The sequence below is a fragment of the Perca flavescens genome, chromosome 23 (genome assembly GCF_004354835.1).
Source record: "Perca flavescens isolate YP-PL-M2 chromosome 23, PFLA_1.0, whole genome shotgun sequence".
NCBI lineage: Eukaryota > Metazoa > Chordata > Actinopteri > Perciformes > Percidae > Perca > Perca flavescens.
The window spans coordinates 23,492,164-23,516,453 of record NC_041353.1 but is presented as its reverse complement, the minus strand read 5'-3'; the positions used below and the strand labels follow the sequence as shown (position 1 = coordinate 23,516,453).

The following is a 24,290-nucleotide window of genomic DNA, read 5'->3' as shown; positions in this document are numbered from 1 at the left end:
GACCTACAAAGAAACAGCTACATAAATACAAAAAGTGCAGAAAGTTGGTATGGGTTGGTATGAGTCAATGATCACACTGAATGTAAGAGACTGCATTTAATCCAAATATTCGACCACCGAGCCGATACAGACCAGGGATAAAAGTGAACTGAGCCACCGAGCATTCTGATTGGATAGGACAGTACACAGTATGGTGGCTCATAACAAACAAACTGCATAATCATTTAACCAAATGATCTCCAAAAAGTGTTTGTCATACATCTTAATAAATGAATAAACAGTGGTTAATTTCATATCTGGGTAAATGCAATGAAAACTACATCTCCATAATCATTTGTTTTGATGTGACATAGGGTACCCTATTTGTATCTGAAAAGCCCCTCATGTCATGTGTGATGAATGCTGTGAGGTCTCAGCTATCTTCATAGAGGGCCAGCTGGTAATATGCATTAGCCAGATCAATTGAAAGAGAACACCTTTGCACCTTGTAGGTTTGCAAACAGTTCATCCACATAGAGCAGGGGTAGTAGTCTGTACCTCTGGTTTGTTAGGTTCACGGTGATCGGTGCACATTCTAATTCCACCAGTTCTCTGTCCTGTGACTATTATAGGTGAAACACAGTAGTGATGCATCATTCTTTTCAATGACGCCAGCTTTCAGCAAGCGATCCACTGATACAGAAGCCCTTACAGCAAAAGGCAGTGGTCATAGCTTTTTGAAGTACAGTTTTGACAGTATGGTTGATTTTCACCTAATGCACAAAGCTGTGTGCACATCCGATGTAAGGAGCAGCAGGGATGCAGAATGCAGGTGTAGAGTCTGAAGTCAACACAGGACCAGGAGGAGCAGTGGACGGAGGTCAGACAGTATTGCCTTGAATGAAGAGGTTTAAGGCAGCCACGAGATCTCTTCCTAGGAGAAGGGTGCCCTTCTTTACCACAAAGAACGTGGACGAGGAGGTCATAACTCCTCTACTCACTGTGACGTGTATGCATCCAAGCACAGGAGTTATTTTCCTTGGGTAGGTCACCAGCCGACTAGTAGGTGGGACTTATTGTAGATGTGGTGTGGCAAAATGGACACTGCAGAGCCTGTATCCACAACTAGTCTAAGCTCATTGGCAAGGGAAGCAGATGTCCTGACAAGGGTCTCTCAAGTACAGCACAGTCAGTGTAGACAGTTCTATCTCATACACATCACTGGTTTTGAGTGAGCAGCAAACACATGCAAAATGCTCAACTTAACTTACAATACGTTGCCTTGGCTGCAGGGCACTGAGGGAAATTAGCTAAATGTTTTTCAGAACCACATCTGAAACAGCTATGAGAGGACATAGCATTAGCATTGGCAGCCTTCTTAGGGCAAGTTTAGCGTTTGTATTTCTTATAAATGGGGCTGTACAGCTTGCACTGCAACACTGTCAGCTGCTGCAATCGTTTTAGCTTGCTGAACAGCAGATTCCACTTGAGTTGCAATTGTAACTGCTGTAAACTGTAAACTTCAATACTATTCATTGAGTGATGAATGAATGTTACAGAATTACAAAATAATGTTTTATGTTTCCGTTTTACTCCTCTTCCTCTGCACATACTGTACTCTCTCCCTTTGATTCGAGTGAATGACTTTTAAACATCAGTGTAATTAACTAGGGTTTGGGTGCATGATGGCATGTGGCTCTTTAAAAAGAGAACATCTATTGTTTGAATCTTGTATGACTGGTTGGCCCTACCTGCAGGACTGTTGTTACTGGCCAACACTTCATTTAAATAGTCAGCAGTGTCTATTTTTACTTTTTAATTTTCTTTTGGGCGCTCTCTCTAAAATTCTAATAGGCTTTACTGGCAGGAAGATTGAGTATGAAATGAAGAAAATCTAGTTGAACTGGGACCAGCTGTTCCTGGACAAAGCAACTTCTTCATGCTTATTATTTATAATTATCTTTTGGGCCTTTAAGGACTCAGTCGAATCCACTGCGGACAATAACATGTCAGCAGTGTTGAGGAGCTACTTTGAAACTGTAATTTCTAATCTCTATACTCTTTACTGATGAAGGGATGTTAAAGAGTTAGGTTTTCGTTTTACTCATCTTCCTCTGACGGTACTGAACTTTCTCTCTCTTTGATGAGTCGAGTGAATTACTTACAGACATCAGTGTAATTAACCCTTGTGTTGTCTTCCCGTCGACCATGAACTTGCTGTTTGTCCGGGTTAACATTTTTTATTTTCATTCAAAGTGGACAGATACAAAATAAAACTTTTCTGTTCCAATAAATACCCCACCAACCATCCCACCACCAACTATTATCACCTGAGCAAGTTTACCTTCAGGCCATGTGATGACACCAGCTCCATTCATTTTTTTCTCTAAATCCCACGGCCAACAGCGTCAGTATCCTGTTGTTCGCGTTGATGGGCCATTTATTATCGTCAGACTTGTTTCTATCTCTATAGAGCAGGGACTTCTAGGGGGTCCTCAGAGTCATTGCAGGGGGGCCTCCAAATTATTGTTAATTTTTGAACATTTAAAAAAAAAAAAAAAAGTCTTAACACGATTCCAAAATATTATTATCTAATATAAATCCACACTGATGATAGGCTTACTGGCCCATATAGGTAAGGTAGTCCCTAAGGTAGCACAGATACAGTTCATCCCAAAGGATTAACTGTTCCACATCATGATTTATAAAATAATTCATAAAATCATGCCGACAATTATTAGGCTATTTGAAAAGCTTGAATAGCTTAGTATTCTATGCAAAAAAGGTATCTATTAAAAGTTATTGTAGTCCCAGTTTAATATACAACTTAATTTCATACAATATATGTAGTAAGGGGTCCCTGTTTCAGTTAAGGGGTCCTTGTCTTAAAAAACGTTGAAGACCCCTGCTATAGAGCAACATTTCCATCTGTATAGAGCAAGGTTTCTATCTCTATAGAGCAGGGGTGTCAAACTCAACTCCTCTAAGGGCCACACTGGAATATAAGAATCACAATAAGGGCCAAACATGTTTAGTTTATTGACATAAAAGGCAGTGGTCATAGTTTTTTGACGTACAGCTTTGACAGTATGGTCGATTTTCACCTAATGCAGAAAGCTAGGGACAACATTTGGAGCGGCTATTGCTCTAATGTAGAAAAAATGCACCCCCCACCCTGTTCAACCTTCAAAGATGGAAATGTCTCCAAAGGAAACATTATAATTCTGAATAACTTCTACAGTATAATGTACCTTTAAGTTAAGAAAACTATTGGCCGCAGCATCTATCTTTTTCCTTATGGCGCTTTTACTGAGATGGCCCTTTAATAGGATCACTCACCACCCTCATTATGTAGCCGTCTGGTTTGTTGAGTGATGCTCTCCCTCCCTCTCTGGTCAGGAGACTCAAGGTAGGCCTCATCTTGAATAGAATTATTAGAATCTGAATAAAGTAACTTATACAGTATACTGTACTTTTCACTGCTAAAAAACTGAATCCTGACACTAGTGCTGCCAGTTGACCTTTAGACTATGGCTGCACTCAGTGATTCTGGTTGAGATAACTAATGTTAGGATTTGGCACAATTACAACATGACTACAGCTAGTAAAAGTATTTTACTTGATCCCAAGGTTCTCAAATGCTCTGTGAACTGGAACTTTTTATATACATAAAATAATAACTAATTCACAATGCTATACATGGCACAGACACAATTTACTGTGTATTTATTATTAAATGAAATATTTGTTTTAATGAGTTATTAGCCTACTCCAACTTAAAGAAAACACTATTTATTATTATTTATTACATTTATATAGCGCTTTATCATAGACACTCAAAGTGCATTTGGGGGGAGGGGGGGTGGGGACTGCTCTCTAACACCACTAATGTGTAGCACCCACCTGGGTGATATACAAGGGCATACATACCATACAAGGCCTTGGCATACTTAAGCACACAAAAATAACATTAGGCTATTTTTTTTTTAAATGCAAAGTTCATTACATTTTGGTTATTATTCACAGGGCATTTGGCATAATCTCCATAACTTAAAAAAATCACGTGAAGTCAGCAGGGCTTGGCTTTCCCTCTTTAATTTGCGGTGTTCCATGTGTGAGAAAACAAAGTCACGTGACTGGGGGCAGTGGGCATCACTGAGGGCAAGATTGGATGATATTGCGATTTAATTTGATTTAACTTTAGTAATGATTGGCGTATTATTGTATTAATTCAGCCAAAACAGCAAAAAAAGAAAAAAGAAAAGTTTATTTAGGCTCTGTCACCAGAGGGGCAGCTAAGCCAATCAGGGCAAAGTTACTCGGGCAACAATAGACTGTACCTGTGCACGTCCCTGCACAAAGCTGTGTGCACATCCGATGTAAGGAGCAGCAGGGATGCAGAATGCAGGTGTAGAGTCTGAAGTCAACACAGGACCAGGAGGAGCAGTGGACGGAGGTCGGACAGTATTGCCTTGAATGCAGATGTTTATTAAGGCAGCCATGAGATCTCTTCCTAGGAGAAGGGTGCCCTTCTTTACCACAAAGAACGTGGATGAGGAGGTCATAACTCCTCTACTCACTGTGACGTGTATGCATCCAAGCACAGGAGTTATTTTCCTTGTGTAGGTCACCAGCCGACTAGTAGGTGGGACCTATCGTAGATGTGGTGTGGCAAAATGGACACTGCAGAGCCTGTATCCACAACTAGTCTAAGCTCATTGGCAACGGAAGCAGATGTACTGACAAGGGTCTCTCAAGTACAGCACAGTCAGTGTAGACAGTTCTATCTCATACACATCACTGGTTTTGAGTGAGCAGCAAACACATGCAAAATGTTCAACTTTATTGTTAAGATTTACAAGTTGCCTTGGCTGCAGGGCACTGAGGGAAATTAGCTAAATGTTTTTCCGAACCACATCTGAAACAGCTATAAGATGACGTAGCATTAGCATGGCAGCCTTCTTAGGGCGAGTTTAGCGTTTGTATTTCTTATAAATGGGGCTGTACAGCTTGCACTGCAACACTGTCAGCTGCTGCAATCGTTTTAGCTTGCTGAACAGCAGATTCCACTTGAGTTGCAATTGTAACTGCTGTAAACTGTAAACTTCAATACTATTCATTGAGTGATGAATGAATGTTACAGAATTACAAAATAATGTTTTATGTTTCCGTTTTACTCCTCTTCCTCTGCACATACTGTACTCTCTCCCTTTGATTCGAGTGAATGTCTTGTAAACATCAGTGTAATTAACTAGGGTTTGGGTGCATGATGGCATGTGGCTCTTTAAAAAGAGAACATCTATTGTTTGACTCTTGTATGACTGGTTGGCCCTACCTGCAGGACTGTTGTTGCTGGCCAACACTGCATTTAAATAGTCAGCAGTGTCTATTTTTACTTTTAAATTTTCTTTTGGGCGCTCTCTCTAAAATTCTAATAGGCTTTACTGGCAGGAAGATTGAGTATGAAATGAAGAAAATCTAGTTGAACTGGGAGTATCAGCTGTTCCTGGACAAAGCAACTTCCTCATGCTTATTATTTACAATTATCTTTTGGGCCTTTAAGGACAATAACATTTCAGCAGTTTTGGGGAGCTACTTTGAAACTGTAATTTCTAAACTTCATACTCTTTACTGATCAATAAATATTAGAGAATTACAAAATAAAATTAAGTTTTCATTTTACTCATCTTCCTCTGTCCGTACGGAACTTTCTCTCTCTTTGATGAGTCGAGTGAATTACTTATGTTGTGTTGTCTTCCCGTCGACCATGAACTTGCTGTCCGTCCAGGTGAAAATGGATAAATTAACTTTTTTTGTCGCTTTTTTGATGCTTTAGGTACTTTTTTGAACGCTTTTTTTAATTCATGGTCAATAAACCTAATTCAAATGACCATATGCTTAATTATGAAGTTCAAACAAAGCAGAAATTATGAAATATTTTGACTAATAGTTAAGATCAGAGGATGTTGAGTGAATCACAAACTGGTTTATGTCAAAGATCAGCTAGTATGGATACTGTTTTTAAACCATTTCAAAAAATCTTTTTCAAATGCTATGAAATTTAATAAAACAACCCGAAATGCAACGGAAAACATCATTAATTTGACCTGCAAAGAACGTTACATGGGTTCCATACAACGTACATGCATCCAAGTTATTTTGGGGCAGTGTGGTTGTAAGAAACCAATATTTCTGATATAAAAGACTTTGGGTAACACTTTATTTGTCATTATTATGACATAACACCTATCATGAACATGAAGGAGTCATTGTGAGTGTTTGTGACTGTTGTCATTAAGTGTCATTCGGTAAATTATGACACTTTTAACGCAAAGTTAGTATTGTTACTATTTTGGTATAAATATTGACTCGCCACGTGGCTGATAGCCCTCTGAGATTTACTCGCCAAACAGAAAATGTACCCGCATTTGGCGAGTGCCGAGTGTTAATTTCGGACCCTGTTAGGGCTTGTTGGGCCTTATGCAAAAACATTTTCTATTCTTATCCTAAATCTCACTTTCTCACATGTCTTACTCTGACAGAAATAAAGACGGTGGTTTGACTATAAAAGGTCTTCCTAAAAGAAGTCCAAGACCTGGATGGGGTTTTTTGGAAGATGTCCCCCCCCGACAGCGACCTGCATAAAGACCCTGAGGCAGCTGTCAAAGTGAGAGAATATTCCTAACTACTGAACTGTAGACTATAAATTGTCAATCAGAAACACTTTTGGACCTCTCATTAAATTAGCAAAGAGTGGTGATAATGATATGATGGCCAGAATACTAATTCAGCATTTCATTTAGCAACTGTATTTAAGTTTCAGGTATGTTAGTTGGTCTTTTGAAATGTTTTTTTGTTTGTTTGTGTAATTAATTACCAAAGAATTTCACTATGAGGGCAGTAACCATCTGGTAGGTGTGGTGAAGATATAAAAGCCAGGCAGGATGGGTTATCTTTGTACAGGTTTGCCCTGATCAGCTGTATAAACAACGTGATACATCAACGTGTGTCCTAACATTGGTTAGACGCAGATACAATGTCTGACAGCTCTGAAACGCCACAGAAGAAATTGAAGATGGACCATAGGAAGGTAAGATATCGAGCCTAACCGTACATCACACTACATTTTCAGGACTGGAGAGATGAGGAAGACTAAACAGGGAAGCTGAAGAGCTTATAGAATAGACAGCAAACCTACACAATCACTAAGTCAAGATTGTATATGTTTACCATCTTTTGTTGAATCTATTGCCGGTCTACATCAAAAGATGATGAGACGTCAGAGGCACGGACAATGAAGATGAGGAAGATTGCAGTATGAAAAAATGAAGGAAAACTAGTTCACTGATCACTCAGGAGTTTTTTTACTGGTAAACTTTTGGGTAAATAGACGATGTCACAGTTTTACCTGCTCCTTATTGGTCCCATCAGCATGTTATTCCTTTGGGATTTGAATTAATGTTTGGGCTCATTGGGCCTCATGCAAGAACATTTCCCTATTCTCATTCTCTAGCTAGATCACAGCTACCCTCAGGAGAACTGGAGCTGGGTTTACTGGGACTCTTTTGGGTCATCATTGGATTGAGTTTATGTTCTATGTGTTCTGTCAGGTGTTTAATGATCCCATCCACGGGACGGTGGAGTTACACCCACTTCTCATCAAAATCATCGACACACCTCAGTTCCAGAGACTGAGAAACATCAAGCAGCTTGGAGGGGTCTACTTTGTTTACCCTGGAGCATCCCACAACCGCTTTGAACACTCCATTGGGTATGTTGGTATGGTATCAGATAAATAGTTTTTATCTTAAGGTATTCACAATCTAAATTAATTTAAGACTAGTTTGCAGTAAAGTACCAATAACATCAATAAAACCAAAGTAAACACATTGCATACATCAGTACAGGTATAATACAAGTTCATAATTCCATTTTTTAGCAGAATACTTGTGTGGTAATTGTTTCATGAGTTTTTTATTGTTGTGTATTGTGTCTGATGATAAAGGGTGGCGCACTTGGCAGGTCAACTTGTTGAAGCTCTGCGTACAAGGCAGCCGGAACTCGACATCGATGACAGAGACGTCCTTTGTGTGAAGATTGCTGGTCTCTGCCATGACCTGGGTGAGTGATACACACCTTTTCACTATAACATCATGTCATATGTTTTAAATAGGGCCGGGACTCGATTAAAAAAATTAATCTAATTAATTACAGGCTTTGTAATTAATTAATCGAAATTAATCGCATTTTAATTCCATAAATATTTGACCTGAGAACAGTGAGAAGTAATTTTTTTCACATGGATTTTTAGTATACCATTGAATAATGACTGAATACATAAGCTTAAGCAACAATATTGTTTATTTTTGTTCAACCAAGTCCAGCAGACCAGTGCAATTTTTGCCATTAAGTGTAGCGATAGCATATTTAGAAATATAGTACATTTCAGAAATTCAGGTAGCCTATAGGTAGGTAGACCTTCTGTAAACTATGTTTTTTTTAAGTAAAACACAATACTTTCAAGTACATTCAGACTTAGTTACCCTGGTCCTTAAACCAGTCATCTGGTGGAGTGTAGGTTGGGTGTGGGTCCTTGTACTCGGAGTCGGGCTAACGTCCACGCTAGCTGCTAAATGTTTTGAGTCGAGGTGATACTTGAGGCTCGATGTGCTGCGGTGATATGAGAATTCCTTGTTGCATAGCATGCACACAACCATGCTCTAATCGACGCTTCCATCCTTTCGTTTTTTATAACAAAATGTCCCATCCACGGGGCCAACCAAAGCGGTCTCGTCAGCTTCTTCGTTCATGTTCACTGTGGTTTGTTGTTGTCTGAAGTCATGAACACTAGTTGGTGCTCCAGTATAATCGGTCCGCCGAAACTCATCCAGTGAGAAACGTCCCACGGTGCAAAAATAAGTGTGATTAAAATGCGTATATACATTCATGCGTTATTTTTTGTGTAATTAATTAACGCATTAAAGTCTGTAATTAATTAATCTTAATTAACGCGTTAAAGTCCCGGCTCTAGTTTTAAATGGTTATTACTCGGTGTAATTAAAATTCAGTTTTCATCATTTATCCTGTGTGCATTATACTATGTCTATGTTTAGATGGGTTTCTATTTTTACTCTTGTTAACATTTTTTTCATTACATTTGTTAGCCGGATGCAACATAACATGGTTCTGTTGTGCACTTACCCTGTGAAATAGTATGAATGACAATAAACTTAATCTAAAACAAACATCTATATAAAATGAAGGAGAAGCTATGCACGAACAAACAGTGCTGATCTACAGTGATGGTAAGGTTTATGGCAGGCATTCAAGGTTAATATCTTCTCACGGTCACCTAGCTTTCTATTTTCTGTGCGCACTGAAAAAAAACCCTGGTGTTCCTACACAGTTCTGGCTGTGTAAATTGAGAACAAACAGAAAGGAGTGCATGAGTCCACGAGAGGGGTGGAGAGGCAGCATGTGAATTTGCAATACATTCTCATGAACAGGTGTGTATGTCTCCTACAAAATTAGGAGGCCACCGGCTTGTCACGTGACACCAGGTGGTCATGTGACACTGGCTGGCTACGAGCTCCATGACGCCGAGCGGCAGTTGCTAGTTGTCTAACCCCCAATTTCCACCGGCTACGGAACTCTTTAGAGCTACAATCCACTGGGCGCCTTGGCCCACACTCCAGATGTCACCCGACGTTCATCAACTCTTCATTTTAAACGACTTTTTTACCAAACGTGATCTGGACATGCTATTTTTAACGGAGACATGGATTGGCTCCGGTGCTGGTGAGACATCTGTCTTTGGCAAACTTTGTCCTACAAACTGTTCATTCATAAGTACTCCGAGGAGGTCAGGAAGAGGTGGAGGAATGGCTTTGATCTTTAAAAATAAAAAGGTACAAACACTCTCTGCTGAGACCTTTTCTTCCTTTGAAGTACAATGCGTAAAAGTAGAAACTGCTACTACATCATTGGTGTTCACTTTACAGGCCTCCCAAATCAGACAAACATTTTATAAAAGATTTCTCAGACTTTCTGTCTCACTATGCAACATCCTATGACTGTTTGTTGATTTTGGGTGATTTTAATATTCATGTCTGTTGCCCAGGTAAACCCTTGGTTAGTGAGTTTTGCCATGTAATGGAGTCATTTGGCCTCCTCCAGCACATAAATCAGGCGACCGATGTTCAGGGGCACACTCTTGATTTGATTTTATCCCACGGATTTTCCATTGATAACATAAGCATTGAGGATGCATCCTTCTCTGACCATATGCCTATTATGTTCAATGTTAAACTATTTAACTCACTGTATACAGCCAGATCTTCTGGCCACTACGCTCGTCATATTAACTCTTCCACTGCAAATGAGTTCGCTGAATGCTATTTGGGAAATGTTATCACTGCCCATGATCACCTCTTGAGCCCTGATGAGCTAATATCCTCCTTCAACACATCTTGCTCAGCTATCCTTGATACTGGGGCCCCTCTAAAACTAAAACGCCCTAATTTTAAATCCCAACAGTGGCTTTGATGATTCCACCCGCCATCTCAGGCAGATTTGTCGAAGAGCGGAGCGTAAGTGGAAAAAAGATCACCTCCTAGTTTCTTTAGAAATATTCAGAAATTCCCTGGTCAATTTCCAAGCTGCATCAAAAAAAGCCAGGGCTAAGCATTTCTCAGACATTATAGCTGAACATTCCCATTGCCTTAGAATTTTATTTAATACCATAAACTCAATAGTTAACCCCCAAGTCTCTCCAGAGGTCGAGGCATCCACCAATAGCTGTGAAGAGTTCTTTTTTGACCAGATCAGAGCACAGTTCACTCCTGTTGTATCTGACACCCCACCATATTTCCCCATCGCAACAGCTACCTTTGACCAACTCCAAGCAGTGTCCTACACTGAACTATGGGACATTGTAAAGCACATGAAACCATCAACAGCCCCACACGATCCCATCCCCTCACAGATTATCAAAGATGCTTTTGATGCTGTTGGTGCGGCTATTCAATTTATTCCTAACTCCTGTCTTGCCACCGGCACTGTTCCTACATGTTTCAAGCATGCGGTTGTCCAGCCTATGCTAAAGAAACATAAACTAGATGCAAAGTGTCATAATAACTTCCTGCCTATATCTAAACTGCCATTTATCTCAAAAACTTTGGAGAAGGTGGTGTTAACGCAGCTGCTTCCATACCTCAACTCCACAGAGATCCTAGAGCCATTTCAATCTGGGTTCAAAGCCCTTCACAGCACTGAGATAGCCCTGTTAAAGGTGACAAATGACCTCTTGCTCACTCTTGACTCAGGTGATAATGCCATTCTGGTCTTGTTGGATCTTAGCGCTGAATTTGACACTGTAGACCATGGTACACTACTAGAGCGTCTCGAACAGTGGGTTGGCATTAAGGGTACAGCTCTAAGCTGGTTTCACTCCTACCTCCACCAAAGATCTTTCTCAGTATCCATAGGCCAGTACTCCTCATCCCTTGCCCATGTGTCTTATGGTGTCCCTCAGGGATCCATTCTGGGTCCAGTACTCTTCAGCCTTTATATGCTCCCCTTAGGTAACATCATCAGAAAATTTAATATCTCATTCCATTTCTATGCAGATGACTCCCAACTGTAGCCTCGTGAGACCGTCCTGATCTCGCGAGCTCCAGTTTTCCACTCGCAGATCAGTCTGGCATCTTGAGGTAGAGAAAATTTGGAGCCGTTAGCCAAACGACTGGGCCAATCAGCGTTTGTTTTGAGGTGGGTTAGGTGGTGATAGACAGATGGTTTATCCAATCAGCTAACCAGTATTTTCAGACAGCGGTAGCCCTAATTCTGTTAGCCGCTCGCTAATGCTTTTTTTCTCTTGGATCCTTCTTTTGGAATATGGTCCGGGAACCTGAAATGGTGCCTTTAATTCCTAAATTCTCGTTACACAAATGGCAAATCTCCTTTACCGACATGTTGCTTGCATGCTGAGCTAACGAGCCATGCTTTGTCTGCAGGGGCGGGCTTGTGGTTGTATTTTCATACGCTTCGTGGATCTGATTGGTTGATTTGGCCCGTCTATCACCAACATAGGTGATAAACAGATGGTTCATCCAATCAGCTAACCAGTATTTCCGCCCCTTCCCAAAAGTTCTCCAACGGAAAGTTCCCAGATGGATATGCCGAGCAAATGCGAAGCAATCCATCTGGCGGAGTCAGGTTATCCCAACTGTACATTCCACTTAAATCCAGCAACTCCATGCAGCCTCTTTTAGACTGTTGGAATGAAATTAAAATCTGGATGGCTAACAATTTCAATGTTATTGTCTTTGTTCCTTCAAAATCCAAAACTGCCATCCCTGCCGACCTTGGTCACCTTGCCCCCTATGTTAAACCCCATGCACGTACCTTGGGTGTTATTTTAGACTCCCATCTTAACCTGGAGAAACAAATATCCGCTTAGACTATTGTAACTCTCTCTACTTTGGTCTCCCTCTGACCTCAGTGGTACGGCTTCAGATGGTCCAAAATGCAGCGGCTAGTCTGCTCACGAATACAAAAAAGCGTGAACACATTACACCTGTCCTAGCCTCCTTGCACTGGCTTCCAGTCCAGTCTAGGATACAATTTAAAATACTGTTGATTGTTTTTAAAGCACTGTCACTGCAACCTCACATATGTGCTCTCTCGCATCACCAAGTGGGGAATCTGCGCGCCTTGACTTTTGCAACACTTTTGGTGATACATTTGGTGCAAAACTAATCTGTACCTGTGGACTTAGACTGTGGAGCTCTGAGCCAACAGAACGGGGAAGCAGTGTTTCTATCACCAGATGAGAGACAACTCTGTCCGGCTTATTTATGTAGCATGGAAGCTTGGTGGAATAGCAAGCTAGCATTAGCTAACTAACCAACACAGTCTCACTCCCTACTCGTCAAATGTATGACGCATGGTCAAGGACCCTGGCGTCAAGTTTCAACGAAATAGGGGTACCCTTGGCGTGCTTTTTCGACGAGGGGGTCCGTCAGATAGACATTCATGTTATTCCCTCACCGTCGGATATCGACGAAAGAAAAAACACGCCCCCCGCCCCTTTACTCGAAATCTGTGACAGTTATTGGTATTTTTAGCCCAATAACCGCTGTTTTAATCAACATTATTCACGAGATATAATCATGGTTTATATGTATTTCTTTTTATGTTATTATTTCGGTATATTTCGGCCAGGGAAGCTGGATTGCTTTTTTGTTGATTTATATTTTTTAAACTATAATGCTACATCTATCAACATTTATTTAGATGTTATCATGGTATTCATTTCTTTACTTTAATAATATTATTTCGGTCTTATTACCGGTGAAAAATTACAGTATATGCTGTAATACAGAACATTACGATATGATCCGAGCAGGACGCATTCAAAGCCGATAGGCCTATCCCCCAATGCAATGCGGCCATTCATTTCAAAGAATCGGGCAGCGATCAGCTGGTCTTTAACGCCAGGATTGCTTCAATATACATATATACAGTCAGTGGTCAGTATCACTTCAATATACATATATACAGTCAGTGATTGTGTCACCAGCAACAACACGTTGCTCAGTTTTGTTCCTGTAAGTTATGAACCATAATAACGTTTAAACGAATCCGCGGAAAACTCCGGAAGTGACGTAGTACGTCCCGCTCAGCGGATACGAAGATAAAAATATATAATATTCGTAATATTGATGTTTTTTTCTAACGTTGTATTTGAGGAGTTAAACAATAAAGATAGTTATAATAATAAAATACAGTTTCATGTATTTGTCTCATATATTAGGTGCTCGGCGGCCGGCGGCATGGCCTCAATCTGAAATGGAATCAAGCCATTTCACGGCAGACAACAGAAAGAGGAGCGAACGAGTCCCCCAACCACCCGGAAGAACTACAAGTGCTCAAGCTTTGTAACAGATTCTGTGGCGTTTATTATGGGGGTTGTAGTTTTAAAGTATATTGGTATATTTCTCATAAGTAGAAGTTGGCAGTGTATAATTTTGGATACACCCTGGGGTTTTTTGGGATGGAGAACACACTGGTGTCATCAGATTTTAAAAATCGAATCGTTAAATAGGTGAAAATAGCTTATTACCATATTTGACAGTGCTTACAGTAGGTAATTTGGTGACCATATCTACATGACAGCTGAGGTCCAGAGCTTTCTATAACAGCTGGTTTTATGTGTGTAGAACCTTCTGTTGCTAAATGACAGGCCTTCATACATGTACTGGGTTCAAGGTTCAGAGGTCAATATTTCAAAGCAGGAGTAATGTATCCTCTTCAGACTGACATATGTTACTCTCCAGGTTGAGACCTTTCCAACGATGTGTTTGCTATAGTCCTACGACAACGTTTTAATTTTTACACATCATGGAGACCACTTAGCAGGAGATACTTTATTGTCCCCAGAGGTATATTTGCCTTGAGTTCAAATGCTTCACAAATAACACTTGACATATTGTTTTATCATACAGCTGACATACTTAAAATAAAAAACAACATGAACTAAGTGATATAGTCTAGACTGAAGCACATCACACAGCAACAATCTATTGCTCATCTTTCACAAACAGTGACAAGAGCAACACAACCATGCTTCTATCATGAAGCTATTGCACACCCTCAATCTCAAGCAACATTATTTAAAGTTTTAATTGAGGTAGGTCCGAATTAGGCCTATATCATCATCAATGTTTTTATAGTTTAGAAATGTTAAGTTTACCCATATCTTCTGCCAGAGGATAAGAGCTCATACTTGGCATGGAGAATAAAGATAGAGCAGACCATATTCTGTGTGCTTGCCTGGAGAGACTGGTTTCTATTCCTCTACACAACCTTCATGAGAGTCATAATAAAATTCTCTGTAATGCAGCCTTGTATAACATAAACCATCTGATTCACCGTGGGCGTCTGCTCTAAATGATAACACACACTTTCAACACGGGCCTTCCAGCCAAAGGTGCATGTTGTCCATATGAACACCATTGGGCCTATAGGAGCAGAGCCGATGGATTGGTTCATCATTTATGACCTCTAATATCCTCTGACCCAGCTCTATCTCCAGAGTTACCTCAACTTCAGTTTCAAAGGGAGGGGGGTCAGCTTTTCTTAGACATGAGTGGGGGGCACCAAGGAAAAAGGTTGGGAACCACTGCTCTGACCCATGTCATGACCCTTTTCTCAGCTTGTGAAATGGTTGAATGAGATGTGTGAGTTTTGTCTTTGTGCAGTAGTGCTGAGGTAGAAGTGTGCCAAAAATGCCAAAACACATGTTGTATATGTATACATACCCAAACAAAGCTATATACATCTTACTCAGTGAACAAAAACCTCGGTAACAATCTGCTTATCCTTTTAATTTCCTGAAAATGCTTCTTAAAACTAGTCCCTTCTTAATTTTGAACAGGTAGTCTCAGTAAAGGCTACAAAGGTTAGGATGGCTACAAGCTGTAACCACGGTGATTGATATGAGGATCATCTTCTGAATATAATAATGAATATGTTAGGCCTACCATAAATTGATATTTCAAAAAAGTAATTTATTTAAAACAACTATAATGCAGTGTGATTTTAAATCACTAAGTCCCACACATAAATATACTCATGTTTTACCCCTTTAGTCTTTGCTATTAATATTCATCAACTGCAAAATTAGAGAATTGCGTTTTTTAAATAACTATGTATGGAAAATAAAATAAAAAATGCTTCTCTTTGTATATAGTTTATTTTTTTTCACAACAGTACAATTCAAAACAAATGCAAATTAGTCAAACAAGCCATTAGGCTGTATTTCTAAACACTCAACTGTAGGTTTTTATATAGTGTATATATAAGGCAAATCAAAGTGCTAAATATAAAACACAATTTTTTCATTATTAGTATTTTATTGTGTAAATTCTCACGCATAACGTGGAACATTCTTTCACAGACCACGCTCACTTCGCGGATTCGTTTAAACGTAGACAAATACATGAAACTGTATTTTAATATTATAACTATCTTTATTGTTTAACTCCTCAAATACAACATTAGAAAAAACATTAATATTACGAATGTTAGGCCTATATATTTTTATCTTCAGATCCGCCCGAAGGGTACTACGTCACTTCGGAGTTTTCCGGCGGTTTCGTTTAAACGTTATTATGGTTCATAACTTACTGGAACAAAACTGAGCAACGTGTTGTTGCTGGTGACACAATCACTGACTGTATATATGTATATTGAAGTGATACTGACCACTGACTGTATATATGTATATTGAAGCGATCCTGGCGTTAAAGACCAGCTGATCGCTGCCCGATTCTTTGAAATGAATGGCCGCATTGCATTGTAGGATAGGCCTATCGGCTTTGAATGCTTCCTGCTCGGATCATATCGTAATGTTCTGTATTACAGCATATACTGTAATATTTCACCGGTAATAAGACCGAAATAATATTATTAAAGTAAAGAAATGAATACCATGATAACATCTAAATAAATGTTGATAGATGTAGCATTATAGTTTAAAAATATAAATCAACAAAAAAAAGCAATCCAGTTTCCCTGGCGAAATATACCGAAATAATAACATAAAAAGAAATACATATAAACCATGATACTATGTTGTGAATAATGTTGATTAAAACAGCGGTTATTGGGCTAAAAATACCAATAACTGTCACAGATTTCGAGTTAAGGGGCGGGGGGCGTGTTTTTTTCTTTCGTCGATATCCGACGGTGAGGGAATAACATGAATGTCTATCTGACGGACCCCCTCGTCGAAAAATAACGCCAAGGGTACCCCTATTTCGTTGAAACTTGACGCCAGGGTCCTTGACCATGCGTCATACATTTGACGAGTAGGGAATGAGACTGTGTTGAACTAACCAACCAGCCCGCTTCTAAATAAATACATTTTAATTATCTAAACACTTTTTAACAGTCAAACTGAAACACTGGCGGTGAGCTCCAGGTCCTGCAGCGGCAGACGGACCGAAATTCTGTTAAAATTTACTTTGCAAAATTGGGGAGTATTTTTTTAACGCCATGACTTTTGGCATGACTTCCATTATGCTGAGAAAATGACAACAAACAAACATGGAAGAAATGTTGAATTTGCATCAACAGAAAACACAAAACAGGCCTGTAAGATATACTAGATCTACATACGGTTCACTTCACAGTTTACCTCAGTTCACTTTGCATACAATCATCATTAGGTTCATTCATATTTATTTCTCCATATCTAGGACATGGACCCTTTTCCAATCTGTATGATAACATGTTCATACCCAAAGTACAACCAGAAAATGAGTGGAAGGTAAGAAATGATTATTTTTGTTGTCTGATGTGTGATATAATAACCCACCAGCAAGATAGAAAATCATTTGAAAACAAACAGGAACTAATTAGCAAAGACATGAACAACAGGTTTGTGTTTAGCAGTCAAGGTTGCAGCAAAACAAAAGAGCCAATGTAATGTAGTGCTGGCTTGTTTGTTTGTGAGCCAAAATGAAAAATTATTTAATCATTAATCAAATTAATCGTTGATCTGTGCCAGCACATACCTCAGTCCTTGTTTTTTCCATGTTCAGTGAACCTTAGTAGGGTGGGATGGAATAATTGTGGTAATAATAATGAAGATAAATAGATGAATGTAATAAAACAAAAATAGACCTGAAAATACATAACAAATAAATATTAATAATACAACTTGTAAAACTGAACTTGAACATGACCTGGTTTATATTTTGTAAAGTTTTGTATTACATGTACATTGTCAATGTCTCTTCTGTTTTTACAAAGTAGTTTAATTGACTTTAGTTAACTAGATTTCTCCCTAGCTTTGCTGGAGTCCAACTTCTTCCAGTGTGAAGTAATTGGGAGCTTGCAAAGCTTTGAAAATAGCTTCCCCAACACTGCCATCAGCCAGTATCTTAGCTTAGCATAAAGACTGGAAGCCAATAGAAACAGCTAGCCTGGCTCTGTCCAATAGTAACAAAACCTGCCTACCAGTTCAGTAATTCAAATTCTGTATCTTGTTTTATTTCATAAAATATCAAACTATTCCTTTAAGTACAATTAGCCGTGGCATTCCTGGTATTTTGCGATATTATTCATGTGCAGTGATAAATAAAATGTAGGTTAACATTAAATGAGTATTCTTGTGTTTATTGTTATATGTATGTGTATCATTAGTCTTTTGTAGAAACCAAATCTATGGAGGGTTGGTGGTATGCACACTTTAATATAAAATTAAATTAAAAGATTAAATAATAATAATTAATATATTTGGTACCACTATAATTGCATGTACTCATGGTACCTAGAGGCTGTGAACAGCAGAATGTTCAGTGTTTAGGCAGAAGTTGGGCTCACACAGGAGAGAAGAGAGAGGTTCTGGGTCTCTGCTGGTTCAGTGTCAGACGGTCTGGTTCTTTCAGCCAGAAGAACCTTGGACCAACACGGCTCAGGCTTGAGAGGATCATGAGAAGTCTTTTCTGTTTCACTACTCCATCTCCAGTTCAATTGAGGAGAAAAGGCTAAACAGGCTGACGTGGAAAAAAGGGCAAAACAGGCAGAATAGCAGAGGATCATAAGAGCTTTTTTCTTATTTTTTTTTACTTTCTTTACTTCTTTGTGTATTTTTATTAAAGTCTCATAATAACATTAATCATGTGTATCTTGTAGCATGAAGAAGCCTCTGTAGAGATGTTTGACCATCTGGTGGAATCTAATAATCTGGAGCTGGAGATGGAGGACCATGGTCTGATTCTGCCCGAGGACATGGATTTCATCAAAGCGATGATTGAAGGACTGAAGGACCGTAAACCAGTCCAGGTCAGTCCTGCCTGTGTAAATTTAGTGAAATCAGTCAGTATCATCATCATCATTGATTGTAATGCCATTAATATGCTCTCATCTCCACAGTGGTCAGAGATTGGTCGGACAGAGGACAAATTCTTCCTGTTTGAAATCGTGGCCAACAAAACCAATGGCATTGATGTGGACAAGTTTGACTACTTTGCCAGGTGGGGCTTGTTGAACAGCTACTGTAGAGCTTGATGCAGAGTGATTAACTACTATGGATTATTTTCTCCTGAACATGTATAATAATCTCCTGATTATTTTAACAATATGTAGCATCCTCCAGGTATCTTTGATTAGTTTAAAGTAAGAAGTCCATTACCCATTTCTTCACTCTGTCTCTTCTCAGGGACTGCTACCACCTGGGCATGAAGAACAACTTTGACCATCTCCGCTTCATACAGTTTGCCAGAGTGATTAAAGTGGAAAAAGACGGGCTGAATCACATCTGCAGTAGAGACAAGGTGCTGACATCGTTACTCCTGATTTTATTAAATCCAATTTTAAAACAGCATCATCTTATCTTCATGCTTTTATTCTATACCTGTCTTATTCTATTATATTTTATATTCTCTTTAATAAAGGTTTTTAATTATTTTAACTGCTCATTAATGTTTACGGTGGCCGACAGGGGCAAACACACTACAACTTAATGAAACACACGCAAATAGACAAGACACAAGCAAATTAAGAAAACATCTTCATTAATTTGACAACACATGCGCAGCATTTAGCAAACACAATACAACCAAATACACAAACAGGCTGCAAATACAGAAACGATGCCAAAAGAAAAGCAGAAAATCCCAAAAACAAATGCAACTAAAAAAAAGCTGCATCTAGTTTACACAAGGGAAGTTCTCCAGGCTTCTAGGAGGAGCACTAAGTGGAACAGCTTGATTTGCTTGTATTTCATTAAGTTGCAGTACATTTGTCCCCTGTCAGCCACCGTAAATGTTTTATGTAAAGCATTTTGAATTGTCTTGTTGTTGAAATGTGCTGAATAAATAAAGCTGCCTTGCCTTATTAGTTATGACTAAACTATAGACAATCCTCTAAACAGGAGGTGGGCAATCTGTATCACATGTTCTACACCAGGAACTGTCTCCACAGAAGAGCCTACCAGCACAGAGTGAACAAGATCATAGAGCATATGTGAGTAGCTAACCTTCCCACGTTGGGTCTCTAACAACAATTAGCTTCTTCTGATGCAGCTTATTTCATTTGCTTCATAACTCACTCTATTGTGTAGTATGCATAAAAGTGATAATATGTTGGGTATGGTCATCCAGGATCGCAGAGGCCTTTTTAGAAGCAGACGGGCATATCAAGATTAAAGGCTCAAGAGGGAAAGAGTTCACTCTCTCTACAGCCAAAGATGACATGGAGGCCTACACCAAGCTGACAGGTCTGTAGATACCACTGTGTGCTGTGAGCTTGTGTTTTAACATTAAAAACATTTTTCTGAATTATTCTAAGGATTTTGATTGCTTACCTGCACACAAGGAGATCAACTATTGAGGCCACAGTTGTACTAGTTCGGCAGAAAGCACACTAGTTTTGGTGATGCTAGCATACAAATGGGTTAGCAAGGAGCAAAAGAACTATACATCAAAACCTACCTCAGTCGACCATAATAGGATATTTTTGTCAAGTTTTAATCATCTATATATGAAGACGTAGAAACAGTATTGCAGTGTAGAGCTAGTTAGTCCTGAAATATAATAAGGAACATTTTGGAAAAGGTAAGGATATATCCTAAAGGCTAAATAAAAGACACAACCCTCCAAACTCTACATGCTAGCAATGCTTTTACTGTAGCTCCATGCATGTCGCTTTAGAACGTGGAGAAATCCTTAACTTTCTGTTCCTAATTACTTTTAGTTAGCTATAATTGGGCTATTTGATTTAACAAATAATCACAAATCACAAATCAAGCCAGCAAGATAATAGGCTCCCCCACAACCCCCCTAACAGAACTTCACACCTGGACAGTACTCAGGAAAGCCACTATGATCAAACACCTCCTTCACCCATCCTTTCAGTTACTGCCATCAGGTCGACACTATAGATCCCATTAGTCTCAGGAAAAACATATATAAAACTCCTTCATTCCCACTGCCATCAGCACACTGAACAGCCAAACATAGACATCATCCAACAGCTCCACTCAGGCTTCTTCTTGCACCGTTTTTGCATTTTGCACGTCTGCACAGGCAATGTTTTTATCCTCTTTCTATATGTATCTTTCATATTCTTATGTATTTTATGTCAGTTGAGCCTGCCCTGTCAAAGAAAAATTTCTGTCAGTTGTGACAGACAATAAAGTTTTTCTGATCTTATTTTATCTTATCAATAAGGAGTAGAAGCAACTTGCTGAAGTTTTGAAGGTGTCCATTATTTATAATTTACATGATACGTGTTAAATAATAGATGACAACCGGTCCTGGAAATAAGAAAGTTATAATAGGTGATATACATGCCAGATTGAGCTAACTTTTATCAAAATTAATTAAAATTAATTTTATGGTAGTAGTATTTATTAGAATAATCATACATTTTCAAGAACAGAATTAATTAAGTAATTCTATTGTATAGGCCTATTTATATTGCTTAATTCTTTGAGTTATGTCTCTGTTTACAATCAATTATTTATTTGTAAAACACTATGAATGAATTTGTGACCTTTTCTTTGGTTTGGTCTATACAGTGTATGGTTTTAACTCAGCTGTCTTTCACTCGGTTTGTCCTGTAGATCATGTGTTTGAACAAATACTCGAGCTGGATGAGGAAAAAGTCCCCAACTCTTCCTCCGTGGAGCAGGATGAGACAAAGAAGCTGGCTGAGGCAAAGGAGATTCTAAAAAGGATCATCTCTCGAGATCACTACAGGTTTCTGGGTGAAACCAAGCCTAGACAAGTCCTGACCAGGGTGTGCATTAATGTCTTTGTGTACCTGTATTACATCACACTTCTGTTTGACACATTATACTGTATATTCTAACTGAGGCTATGATAACACTGAATATTACAAAAACAGGTTTTGATATAACATAGCTGCTGTGCTCCTCTAGTGGTTGATAATTTCACATTGCTTGTTACTGTTTTATTTTACATTGAGGATGTGATAGCAGTGGGAACAAAATCATAGGATCAAATGTTGCTTGGACTACATCTACAGTTTTGTGTGAAAATGACTTGCGTCCACATTAGCTTTTCCAGGTCATTTTCATAGAGACCCCTACCCACAGTGAAACAGTCAATGAAAAATAGTCTTTTATTTTGTTAAACAATTGTTAAATAACTTCTGCTTTTTATGGTCACTACGTTGTCTGACTAGATCGAGATGACTAGTTGTCCTCTAACTTTGCTGCCTTAGAGTCCCGTCTGTGACTGGACTACAGACACTGCTGGTTACCCTGCCAGTCCCCTCCTGCTCCCTTAATACAGCCAGAGTCAAGAATATAGATGTTGATATTTACATATATCTGGTGATTTAAGATTCATACACTCTGAAGACAGTTTTGGAAAAGCTCTTATTTAGTGTGGACATAACTGTGGACCATAATTGAAAAACAAAGTAATGTGGAAGTACTTTTACTGTGAGTTGTCAAGATGGAAGGCATTTTAAATCTTATGTCTCTCACCTTTTCTCCTCCCTCCCTCAGGAGAAGATTAACGGTTGGAAAGAGGAATTGGATCAAGCCAGACAGGATGGTAACAAAAGCTGTTGTTGGTGTTTGGTGGAGGTGTTTAGTAAATGGTACATTGGGAGTAAAAGCCACTTGCTGAAGTTTCGAAGGCATCCCTTTTTAATTATGTACATATAAATGATGAATGGCACCCAATTCTGTAAGTAACAAAGTTGTAATGATAAATATGCATGCCAGATTGAGATAGCTTTCATGAATAAAGGAACAAAAGTTTTATATAATTACATAATAATGAAGAAAAGTAATTTCATCCCATATGTATATTGTTTAGTTTTGTGAGCATCTCAGTTTACAGTGTCAATTATTTATTTGTGAAACCCCATGAATGATTTGGTGACCTTTTCTTTGTGTTTGACTTTGTTTGTCCTGTAGATCATGAGTTTGAACCAGTACTCAACCCCTTCACTAGGGAGGCGGCTGAGGCATGTCGGATTCTATCTGAAGCCATCTCTGGAACCGTCCCAGAATTTCCAGAGTCAGAGTCCCAACCAGAGAAACACACAGAGGTATGAACTATGTCTCTGTGTGCCTGTATTACATTTAACTTCTCTTTGACACCTTATCTATTTCACCGTGGCTATGATAACACTGAATATTCTCATCAGATAGGCCTATTGAAAATGATTGTTAAGATTAGATTTTGATATAACAGAGCTTGATGTTATGGTTATCTTGTGGTTGATAAGTGCACATTGTTTTGTTTTTCTTCTGTTTTCTCTATTATTTTACAGTGCCTCTGGAGGTATTGTACATGGATTTCATGTGGGCTACTACAAAAGATCAAGATTAGATGATGAAGATCAGAGAATGTGATAGCAGTGTGAACAAAATTATAGGATCAAATGTCAGTTAGACTGCAGGCTGGCACAAACTTCTTAATCGTAAAAACAACCACATTAGTCCACATTTTCTGGTGTTTAAGATTTATACACGCTAAACAAAGTTTTGCAACAGCTCTATTTGAATACATTTTAAATCTCATGTCCCTCACACTTCTTCTCTCCCTTTCTCCTCCCTCCCCAAGGAGAGGAAACGTCGTTGGAAAGAGGAATTAGCTGCAGCCGTCCCTGAGGGAGATGATGGGGTTGTCACCCTGACAGCAGAGGACTTTGTAGTTCTAGTGAGTTTTTAGTTTAATTCCTTTTACTTCACTTTTTTTTAAATCTTAGCTTTGTTGATTATCATTTAATTTGTAAGATGTTGCTTTCCACCATTGGTATAATTTATAAAAACAGACTTCCCTCTCCCTCTATTCGTTCAGGTCGCTACTTTTGACTATGGAATGAAAGACAAGGACCCCATCAAGAATGTGTATTTCTACAACAAGAGAAATCCTGACAAAGCATTCAACATCCCTGAACACCAGGTCAGAACTAAATCAATCACTCCTTAAGGCAGCCTCTGTTATGTCATTATTCTCAACTCTATGCTGCTGTCATTCTTGTCAGGTGTCCAAGCTTCTCCCAGCATGCTTTTCTGAGCAGCTGATCAGGGTTTACAGTAAGAAGACTGATAAGCAGAGTGTGGAGACTTCCAGGAAGCACTTGGTCAAGTGGTGTGAAGATAAGGGCTTGCCAAACCCTCAGGTAATATTTAGATCTAGGCTGTTATATATAAGACAAGTACTCTGTGGGGCCCTCAGGCTGGAAGTTCTATTAAACAATAACTAAGAGAATTTGGTCTATAGATCTAAGAAAATAGGGGAAAATGTCAATTT

General features: G+C 39.0%; 1 protein-coding gene across 1 annotated transcript in view; it reads left to right on the top strand.

The window, feature by feature from the left end:
- The first annotated feature begins 7,568 nt into the window (after nt 1–7,568).
- LOC114550543 (deoxynucleoside triphosphate triphosphohydrolase SAMHD1-like) overlaps nt 7,569–24,290 on the top strand; it is a 17,351-nt gene continuing 629 nt past the window's right edge. The window contains exons 1-15 of the mRNA XM_028571353.1: nt 7,569–7,750; nt 7,985–8,100; nt 17,244–17,314; nt 18,685–18,858; nt 18,925–19,025; nt 19,211–19,325; nt 19,925–20,016; nt 20,154–20,269; nt 21,078–21,103; nt 21,685–21,792; nt 22,529–22,577; nt 22,946–23,079; nt 23,598–23,693; nt 23,835–23,939; nt 24,022–24,159. Coding sequence (XP_028427154.1) covers nt 7,569–7,750; nt 7,985–8,100; nt 17,244–17,314; nt 18,685–18,858; nt 18,925–19,025; nt 19,211–19,325; nt 19,925–20,016; nt 20,154–20,269; nt 21,078–21,103; nt 21,685–21,792; nt 22,529–22,577; nt 22,946–23,079; nt 23,598–23,693; nt 23,835–23,939; nt 24,022–24,159 — 1,623 coding nt within the window. The remainder of the gene's footprint in view (nt 7,751–7,984; nt 8,101–17,243; nt 17,315–18,684; nt 18,859–18,924; nt 19,026–19,210; nt 19,326–19,924; nt 20,017–20,153; nt 20,270–21,077; nt 21,104–21,684; nt 21,793–22,528; nt 22,578–22,945; nt 23,080–23,597; nt 23,694–23,834; nt 23,940–24,021; nt 24,160–24,290) is intronic.